The 10,572-nt window shown below is 36.1% G+C and overlaps 1 protein-coding gene across 3 annotated transcripts; it reads left to right on the top strand.

Annotated features, from left to right (window-relative positions):
* The first annotated feature begins 841 nt into the window (after positions 1–841).
* Positions 842–5,192, top strand: LOC113277956. Of its 3 annotated transcripts, XM_026526913.1 has the most exons (11): positions 843–1,191; positions 1,278–1,362; positions 1,517–1,595; positions 1,725–1,970; positions 2,210–2,577; positions 2,875–3,124; positions 3,241–3,406; positions 3,492–3,594; positions 3,950–4,078; positions 4,266–4,481; positions 4,711–5,192. In XM_026526913.1, exons 4-11 carry the CDS (start codon positions 1,727–1,729, stop codon positions 4,987–4,989), a joined length of 1,755 nt encoding a protein of 584 aa, XP_026382698.1. In that variant the 5' UTR covers positions 843–1,191; positions 1,278–1,362; positions 1,517–1,595; positions 1,725–1,726; the 3' UTR covers positions 4,990–5,192. The 3 variants fall into 3 exon arrangements, with proteins under 3 accessions (XP_026382700.1, XP_026382698.1, XP_026382699.1); XM_026526915.1 differs by having other exon boundaries at positions 842–1,191; positions 1,517–1,970; XM_026526914.1 differs by having other exon boundaries at positions 843–1,362.
* The last annotated feature ends 5,380 nt before the right edge of the window (positions 5,193–10,572 follow it).

The raw sequence follows: 10,572 nt of genomic DNA, 5'->3' as shown, positions 1-10,572 counted from the left end.
ACACAGGATTTATCAAAATCGAGCATCTGACCGGATAGTTTCCCAAAATCCTGAATAATCTGTAAAATATTGTCAACATGCTTCATATTAGCTTGGCTAAATATTATAATATCCTCAACAAAAAGCAAATGAGATATAGAAGGGGCTTTCTTAGAAACTCCAACACCAATAAGATCTTGATTAACTTCAGCAGCAATGGCCAATATAAAAAGATAAGAGGATAAATATCCCCTTGTCTAATGCCTTTAGTTGGTTCAAACTGCTCAAGGGAGAACCATTTAGTAAAGCATTTATACTAGTAGTGGAAACACACTGCATAATAAGATTACATAGATCATTAGTTACTAAAACCAATACTCACGAGAACCTTGTTGAGAAAATTCCATTCCAATATGTCAAAAGCTTTTGACATATCAAGTTTAAGAGTCATTGTACCACTGAAGCCTTCCTTTTATTTAAGAGCCATCCAAAAAATTAATTGCTTACGATTTTTTAAACTATAGTTCATTTAATCTCAAATTCTAAAAAGAAACTAAATCAGTTATTATAGAACTTTAAAAGTACTCAAAATCCGTATCATGTTTGGCATGACTGCCCAACCCTAATTAATAGAAGGGCTTTGGGCAGATTTTGAACCTCATAATAAGTGTTTTTACCTTGCCTGTCAGGCTTGATGGCATTTTGGTTGCTGAATATGAGGCCCGCTGGCCTAGATAGAAAACGGGCGTCCCGGCCCAATTTACACTCCTATCTTTCACTGAATAATCTCCTAATAAAGGGTTTGGTCAGTAGTGACTCACTACCACTTGACTTAATCTTTACTTAAATATCTCTTAACAAAGGGTTTGATCCAATTCACTCCTACCATGGCTTGATCTTCACTTAATAATCATAGCTCCTCATCTTCTAATCCTACTCTCATCAATCATTAATCTTCTCATATAATCCATCTCCACAGGCTTTTCCTTGAAAAATCTAAGTTAGCATGACATCTTTGTAGTCCCTAGTAGGCCCCACTGAAAACCCATTTCAGATCCTGTGTTGCCTCATCACTCAGTCCAACAGGGATGTTTTTGATACTTGTCTTCTCTGTTTCTGCCTTTCTGTGGGAAAGTGGTAGGGTTGTTTTCTTTACTAAACCTCCTGATACTTGTCTTCACCGAGTAACACACAACTGCATAAAGTACAGAGGTTTCATCGTTTTCTATAACTTCTTTTTGCATGTTGATTTGTCTTTATTACTGGGTTTCAGCTTCTGCTTTTTTTTTCTCGATCAGAATGTACAAAGATAGAGGTGCAGTTAGTCCCTTGACCAGACACCACCAGTGAGTACACGTCTCAAAAAGTTGGATATACTTTGAGGTAATGCATGTTGCTTGTCAAGTTGGAGAGAACCAACTTTTTTGCATGCGAATTTGTCGCCAAACTGGTTCATTAATTTGGTTCTTCAGTGTAGTTGTGATTTTTATCTTTCTCTTGAATGAAATTGAAGTTGGGGTATTCCCATTTATTGCAGGTGAAAAAAGTAATTGCTAGTGGTTTCATTTATTGTGGTCAATTTGTTTGGTTTGCAAGTGAGAAACTTTGATTTCCAGGTTTGATTTGGAGTTCTTGATGATGGGTATTGGATTCATGTGACTATACAGTTGGAAAGCAATCAAAATTTTGAGTACCCTAAATGGGATTAGTAGGAAATTTTGGTAATTAGATTTATTTTGTTGCAGAAATGGAATCCACAACACAAAGAAATGACATAACATTTGAGAGGGTTGTTTCATCAAAGGCACTGAAGATGGGCAACTCATTTTCATGTCAAATTTGTGTAGCGGGTTTCCTTTCTGGTGTTTGTCTAACTTATTTCTTTCTCGCCGCTTTAACTTCGTCTGGAAATGTGGAGTTTGGAGGGTTTTCACTTTTGCCAGCTTCCCTGGGAACTTTATCTCAGAATTCATCAAGTTCAGACGTTTTCAGTGAGTTTGAATTCCTCCTCAATTTTTCAGTTTTCGTCTGAATTCAGTTTGGTAGTGTTTGTAAATCATGATGAAATCTTTTATTACCGTCATATGATTCCTAGATTATAAACATAAGTAGTTCGCAGCAAGATATGTGCATATACCCTATTAGCATTGTTCTTATTGACAATTGCCATTTTGATGGGTTATGATTTCCTCAGTTGGGATTGAGAGCTATACTCTTCTGTTAACTGTAGATAATGGTGCAAGAAAGCTACATTCACAGAAAGATGAAGAGTTGGATAGAAAAGAAAAGATCATGTTATTATATTCTGCTTGGACTGCCATGCTAAATAAATCAGAAGATAATATTGATAGTGAGCTCTGGAGCAAGTTAGGACTGAACATATCCCAAGTGCCGAAAGCTCCTCATTTGGAGAACTGTAAATCCAGTGCACAAGTAAACAAATTTCTCGACATTCGCGGAGAGAATGGACGAAACCCAGGTTGGGAAAATTGGAAAGGACTTCTAAGAATGAAAGTTCAACAAGAAAACTCCACGGTGGATACCGAGCAAGTACATGCTGAGAAGATGTTTAAATCCGAAGACACTTATCCTCCTTGGGTAAGTTTGTTTTTTGCTATCACCATCAGTTCAATTTGCAGAATTCTTTGTATATCTATGTTTATACTATGTGTTACCTGCTTACAGCTTATGCTTATCTGGGTAAACTGTATAATTAGGCCTTGTCAAAGCAATGAAGCTTTTATCTATTGCCAATTATTTATTTTTTTTTGTTGTTGTTGTTGTGGTTGTAGGATTGCAATGTTTCCTTTAAGATGCTAGTTTTATTTCTTCCCATCTACTGTTTAAAAAATTCTGCATACTTCTCGGTAATGTTACCTATGTCGATGTCTGCAGATTTCAGGATCAGATGAAGATAATTTTCCCCTGACAAGGAAAGTGCAACATGACATCTGGATACACCAACACCCACTGAATTGCAGTGACCCTAATTTAAGGTTTCTAGTTGCTGATTGGGAAACAAAACCTGGATTTGGCATTGGTGCCCAGCTAGCTGGAATGATTGGTTTTCTTGCTATTGCAATCAATGAAAAAAGGATTCTAGTTACTAACTATTTCAACCGAGCAGACCATGATGGATGTAAAGGTACAGTTTAGATATACCTGTACTCAGAAAATTATCTTTACTTTAGTTCGATTATGCTTGTTGAAAGGTTGAAAATGTGATAAAATAAAAGCTTTGTTATAACGCTGCTTTTACAGGTCGTTCCCGCTCTCATTGGTCTTGCTACTTCTTTCCTGAAACTTCTATAGAATGTCGAGACCGTGCATTTGATCTCATGAAAATACAAGAAGCTTGGGATAGTGGAATCGTAACTGGAAAACATAATTATAGGTCAAAGGACATTTGGGCAGGACGTATACCCAAGTAAGATAATTCAAATGTAATATGAGAGGGTCACGACTAGCACCTTTTCATATTTGGATCTTATATGTTTATTTTCCATTTGCAGGGTCTGGGGTGATCCTTGGTTATTTTTACAACCAACAACTGAAATAAATGGTAGTTTGGTCAGGCACCATCGGAAAATGGATAGGAGGTGGTGGCGAGCACAGGTAAGAGTGAAACTTTTAGTTAGTACTATGAGAGTTCAAATGTTAACGCCAGCTTTTTGTACTAATAATTCACCTCATATCAATCAACAAGCTCCAAGTAAACGATTTCTTTATCAATCTACTACTGACTACTCATTGTAATGGGTTACACTCACTGTAATGGGTTGCAAGTGTAATAGTGCTTCTTATATTACTAACTGAACTTGTAGTTGTCATCAATGCTTAAAAAACTTGTTTCTCAACAATCAACCAAGTACCAACCAGGGTTTCGGAATTACATATCTCATCTTTAACGTTGGAATATTAAGAGTTAGTTCATGTTTCATATTTTTAATCTTTGACCTGTATTCCTCAGGCAATACGGTACCTAATGAGGTTTCAAACTGATTATACATGTGACTTGCTAAATGTTGCTCGACATACTGCATTTGGACTTCAAGCCGCAGAGATGGTTCTTGAAAGTCTTCCTGGAGCATGGCCAGAGGTACTCAGTTAAACTGGTATCAGATCACAAACGTTGAACATATTGGTAAAGTTTAAAATAGGAACTAATTTCTTTGTATCCGGAGGTGCCTACATGTAGTTTGTTTGTGCAGGTCATTATTATTTGTCAGATACTCGCTCTTCTTAGTGATAATGTTAAATTACTGTGCATTGTTTTTGTTCAACAGGCAGTTGCTAATAATCCTTTATCTGATATGGAGCAATATGTGTGGCGCGAACATAAACCTTGGATTCCTAGGCCTCTACTGAGTATGCATGTAAGAATAGGAGATAAGGCATGTGAAATGAAGGTGGTTGGATTTGAAGAGTACATGCGCCTTGCTGATAGGATAAGAAAGCGCTTTCCGAACCTAAAGAACATTTGGCTTTCAACTGAAATGCAGGTCAGTAGATCTACTTCTATCGTTCTTCATTAAATTTCTTTCTAATTTGGCTGAAAAGTGATCATTCTTGTGAAAGAAAAGGATGACATTCCAGCTGTGTCCAGCTTAAGTTATGGTGTAGGTTTAGCGACTGAAGTTCTAAAATTTCTCTGGTTTAGGCTCTAGTATTTGTGAATGTAGGGAAATGAACTGCAGATTCTAGATTTTAACTCAAGTTACTGGTGTTTAGGAAGTGATTGACAAATCAATGTCATACCCAAATTGGAAGTTCTATTACACGAACATTACACGGCAAGTAGGAAACACGTCAATGGCATCTTATGAAGCGAGTCTCGGTAGAAAGACGAGTACAAATTATCCCATGATTAATTTCTTGATGGCAACGGAGGCTGATTTCTTCATTGGAGCTTTGGGTTCAACTTGGTGTTTTCTCATAGATGGAATGCGGAATACTGGTGGGAAAGTAATGGCTGGATATTTAAGTGTCAATCGGGATCGGTTCTGGTAGCATTAACATATCTAGGAATCAAACACGTACACACGTCAAAGTAGAATAGAGGTCTCTAATCCTTGTTTATAGCAAAATTTTAAGTACTTCTTACGGATTTTTGTTTTCTTGTGCACATATTTGTCAATATAATAAGTAGGAATGTTCTATGAACTAGTAAAACTTATCATGTGAATGTCAAAGCTGATGAAGATCTTGCACTATTTTTTCATACTTTATTTACATAATGGGAATGATGACTGATACGAATCAGTTATTGAAATTTATGCGTGCCAGTCTTTCACAGTTAACCAGAGCAGATGAGAACAGCAGCAACAAATTACCATATGCAGAAAGAAGGTCAAGCAGAGGCAGGTGGGGGCAGTTGCCCCCACTTGCCAACTAGCTCCAGACCTTGCTAAAGCCAAATGTTTGGTTATCCCTTAAAATTTTCACTTTCTCTCTTATTTGCCACAACAAACGCGTAATAATTTAATTCTTTTTTTTTTTGGCACCCTCCTATATAGAATGGTGGCTCTGCCACAGCGGGTCAAGTTGGTTTTTACTTGGTCAGATGGCTCTCATTGAATGACCCTTGTGCTATACAAAATTGTGTTGCAAATTGCTGTCTTGTGGAGAGTGTAGTATGAGGTCATCATCTCAAGAGTGTGATTTAGGCCATGAGTTCATGCATATGGGGATCTAATTAGTTGTTGCTTTCTGTTTATATAAGTAGGTGTTAAAGTGTATGCTTTCTATCGCACACTGTGCAGATATCACGGTAATATACGTGGTTCAGCTTCTTTCACTTTTGCCTTTAGAAAACTTTGTTCTGTTTCCACTATGTGTTGTTAACCTAGGCTTTAAAGGAGGTTTGGCCATGGTTTTTCTACTGGATTCCCCATCATGATAAATTTCTGCAACATCAGAGAATCGACGTTAGGAGTGACCCCATATCGTGACCGATCCACCAAACACCCACTCTACACCGCGTATCTTGGCTGATCTGGTAGTCTAGTAGGCTGCAAGGTTGCTTGCTATCCAAATCAACTGCATGTGGCCGGCTCAGCTGGGATTAGCGGTGGCCCAAGCAAGAACCATACAACTTAATTCACCGACATCTGTTGTCCCCTTAGTAAAACCCGGTCCCCTTATAGCAGGCTTCCAAAATTCTGTGGATTTTTTTTCTTCTATATCGCCCTTTCGACCTATATAGTTGGGAAGTAGTCGAAATTCGTAGAATATATTGTGCTAATGATTCAAAAATTCCTTTTCGTTTTTTCTCGATTCTTTTCTTATCAGAACCCACAGAACATATGCATCTAGAAGAAGAAAGCTACCTTTACTTGATAACCTCCCACTATTTGGCGAGCCAAATAAAGAAACGAACTTAGACTAATGACTGTTCTATAATGAGCTGCTACTGGGAGTAGTTGAAGATGCAATGCATGCACTGTCCGAGACTGAGACGGCTCTCTGTAGTGAAGGTTGTTGTATTTGGCACAGTACAATTCGGTAGGCTGATCAGAAAAAGGAACGAAGAATCTAATATGACATGTCACAGTCTCTATGTCTGTACTTGTTGATATGGTTTGTCCCATTTTTATAGTATATAGTTTTTAACAAAAGATTCCACTAATAATTCTATGATGAGTGCCCTTTACTGTGCGGTCACCATGTTATCCGGCTATCCCCGCCATGACTGAAGCCGACAGAACCTAGTCCCAGCTGGGCATGTTGGAATTCTCTCGCTCATTATTCAATCGCGGCTTTGGAATCATTGCCTTGGGGTCTTTTTCAGTACTGCCATCATAAAGTCCACTGGAACCCATTCTTCACCGTAGTGATCAGAGCTGTGTATGTGAGGAGAAGACATACATTGGTGTATGTTAACCGGGTTCACTGAAAACTCGATAGCATTATTTGAAAACTTCCAATAAAAAAAGGGGAACTTAGGCGCAGGCCCAAAAAAAAAATAATCTTACCGCCAGGCTCACAATTAATTTCTGATACAGTCGCACCCATAATTATTTAAAAATATTTAAAATGTACTGAAAGACTCTATTATTCTTCATCGTTTTTGGGCATAATTTTTTTTCTTCTCCGCCGGTTTCTTTCCCTATTCCTCCATTAATCTCTGTAACGGATCTGCAAAGATTTTTTCTCCATCATTTAAAGAAATAAATCATTTAAAATCGATGATTCAAAGAAGTAAATCATTTTTGACTAAACCCTAGAATACATTTCAACAAAAATGGATGAAACAGACGAAGAAGAAAAAATCAAGTAGAAGAAACAGAAAAAAAAGTTATGCAGCTAAATTTTCCCTTATATTGTCTTATGCACTAAACAAAATGATGCAGAAGACATTATGCACGTGCATAAAAATCCATAAATCAGAAAAGTGAAAAAAGTAATGCATAAGACAATATGCAGCTAAAACAAAATAATGCATAATGTCTTATGCATCTAAAAAAACTGATGCATAACCAGAAAAGTGAGAAAAGTAATGCATAAGACATTATGCAGCTAAAACGAAATAATGCATAATGTCTTATGCATCTAAAAAAAACTGATGCATAACCAGAAAAGTGAAAAAAAGTAATGCATAAGACATTATGCAGCTAAAACGAAATAATGCATAATGTCTTATGCATCTAAACAAAATTGATGCATAACCAGAAAAGTGAGAAAAGTAATGCATAAGACATTATGCAGCTAAAACAAAATAATGCATAATGTCTTATGCATCTAAACAAAACTGATGCATAACCAGAAAAGTGAAAAAGTAATGCATAAGACATTATGCAGCTAAAACAAAATAATGCATAATGTTTTATGCATCTAAACAAAACTGATGTTATGCATAAGATTATGCATAACATCTTTAATTCAAATCTAATCATAAATTTCCGATTGAGATCAAAAACATGGAGACAAATAAGGTATGAAAATTTCCAATTCAGTTGATATCGAAATACTGCAACACACTTCTTACCCTTTTCAACTTCAATTTTAATTTCTTTTTACTTCTCGAATAATCAAAGACAACAGAAACCCAAAATCCCCAGATTTAAACCGCAGATTTTGAAACAGAAATCCTAGTTTTATTGAGAAGATTATTCAGAAAAGGATTTGGGAAAAGATTTGACAAAGGGAAAAATTCAAATGTTAAAAACGAAGAATCGGAGTTCACCATTGTTTTCTTCTCGCTTCTCTCTGTTCGTCGCTCGAAGAAAAGGGTAGTTTGGCCTTTTAAAAACTGAGAAGCAGAATTTCATAAATTATGGGTCTGCTACGAATTTTTGACGGGAAAATGGATTCGCGCCTGAACTTTTCTGTCCGTGGGTTTGACAGTGAAAAAATCTGGAAGAATGGGTCTCCATGTAATTTTCACATAAAAAAACTGTAAAGCATATATCGATATCGATGTCTCAGGGTTAACCATTGCCACCCTTAGCTCGGCCCATTACATGTTGTGTGATTATGTCTGATGTGAACTGTGAGATGCCTAAGTATTAACGTATCATAAATTTGCCGGCGGGGATAAACTATTAGTAAAATGGAACGAGAAACGTTTACTTCAAGTTATAAACATTTTTATTTTTATTTTTGAAGATTATCCGCCCTCTAATATTTTTATTAATTGTGTTATATCACTTTCACAGCAAAGTGTTCCTTTCCATTACACAAAGTACGTACTATTAATTACACCGGGAGGATGTGTATCAGTAAACATGCGGTAGATGTTCATAAATTGAGTGTCTTGTCTCTATGATGAAGAGATATTACAAAACCCAATGCATAACATGCACGTAGCGTACTGACATCAGCATTCAGAATCCTTAAAGAAATCCCAAAGATATTTATTATAAAACGAAACGGAATTGTCAACTTTAAGTCATACGTCTTGATTGGTTGCTCAAAAATCAAACGGATTTACACAGTCCGTCCACTAATCGGTGGTGGTCGCCAAAAGGAAACACTAGAAACCAATGAAATGAAACACATACCCATATCAAATTGGTATAGAGATTTTAATACGAAGACCTCTTTCTTGTAAATGATGAAAAGATATTTAGTGGAAGACGCATTATTGTTTTAATTTGCTTTTATTGATAGGAATTTGTTTGGTCACATTGAGTGGGAAAATGACCCAAAAACAATGACTCCCGCAGGATTTTTAGTATGTCATTAAGTTTATTTTAAATAAGTCGCAAATGCAAAGTTGTATTGATCTTTCTTTTTTCTGTAAATACCAATCATCTATTAAGGTGGACATTCATAGATTTGCAACATTATCACGGGATAAGATATAATAGCATTAAGTTATTAATGCAAGTTAGCTAATTAAAACCAAAACCAATTTGATTTGTACATTGCTGCCTTATTTGCTATGTTTACAAGCAAAATCTTGTATTTAAATATAAGATAAACACCAAATATATGTCTTTTCATTTGATTTGTTTTGAAATATGGGTAGATTTTTTTTTTAAAAGTCAACAAATTTTAATTCGAGATTGAAACATCTGATTTTAAGTTTAACTGGCACTCTGTCTAACTAGGCAGATGTTACGAAATTATACACAACTCTAAGACTGAGTTTAGTGGAGGAGATAAGGGGGTAATTCAACAGCGATGACACGTAAGTAGCGGGCAAGGGCTGAGTCTAATGATGAGGGAGGGGATTTGGATATAGGCGAGGATGGGATCCTCCCCCAAGAGTGTTTTATTTATATTAAACACCGAAGGTTAGGCCCAAAAAATCTGGTTTTAATATATTTTGCTAGATTTTTCTTTTATAAAAAGAGAGTAAGCGAGGATTGAATATTCGTTTTGTACTTTTCCAGCGAGGATTGTTTCCTCGCCTCTGTCCAAATCCCCCCAACGTTCCCTGCTTTCGCGAAGAGAGAAACGACATTTGAGAAAAGACCACGGTTTTATGTCGTTGTCTTCCCATTCTTCTCCTCCACTAGACTCATCCTAATGTGTTATCACTTGGAGAAAAAAAGTTGTTACAAGGATTACAAAGTTCCACGGGAGTTTATCAGTACCAAGTAAGAATAACACTTAAATTGTATGGGATTTGGTAATTTCATGCAGTCTTGCTCTGAAAGACTTAGGAATTGGGAAATCATTCCTATTTGGATAAGTGTACGTAACAAATTCAACATTCGTGGTTTTGGCGGTAGAAGGAAAACCACGAATGCATTTCCAACTTCCTTTTGAAGAAATAAAATAAGAATGAGAAAGTTAATTATCAAAGGATAACCATCAGTTTGCTGGAGAAGTATTTAGGGACAAATTTATTCACCTTTAGATGTAAATTATAATTTTTTACCACTACCGGCAAAGTAAAATTATTAATCAGGTAAGTCGGTCCATCCAAATACAGGCAACTCTCATCACCATGGCCAATTTCATATGAACTACTTTCTGACGCCCGAGTCTACAATTTCTATTATTGAAATCGAACTCAAAGGCAATATTGATGGAACAAGTCTACTTCTAAAGGTACTTATAAATCATGATACTTATTATGTCTATCTAAACGCTTGGAATTTAAAATATCCTTATTTTTAGTTTAATTATATTAACAAAGTT

Source organism: Papaver somniferum, chromosome 5, assembly GCF_003573695.1.
Source record: "Papaver somniferum cultivar HN1 chromosome 5, ASM357369v1, whole genome shotgun sequence".
In the NCBI taxonomy this organism is placed as follows: domain Eukaryota; kingdom Viridiplantae; phylum Streptophyta; class Magnoliopsida; order Ranunculales; family Papaveraceae; genus Papaver; species Papaver somniferum.
This window is presented reverse-complemented; position numbering and strand designations above follow the sequence as displayed.

What these genes read in the sequence shown, in the direction of transcription:
- LOC113277956 (XM_026526915.1), top strand. Translation starts at nt 1,727, where the DNA reads ATGGAATCCACAACACAAAGAAATGACATAACATTTGAGAGGGTTGTT. An exon ending in ATCAAGTTCAGACGTTTTCA is followed by an intron (nt 1,971 to 2,209) that starts GTGAGTTTGAAT and finishes TGTTAACTGTAG; the next exon opens with ATAATGGTGCAAGAAAGCTA. An exon ending in TTCCTGGAGCATGGCCAGAG is followed by an intron (nt 4,079 to 4,265) that starts GTACTCAGTTAA and finishes TTTGTTCAACAG; the next exon opens with GCAGTTGCTAATAATCCTTT.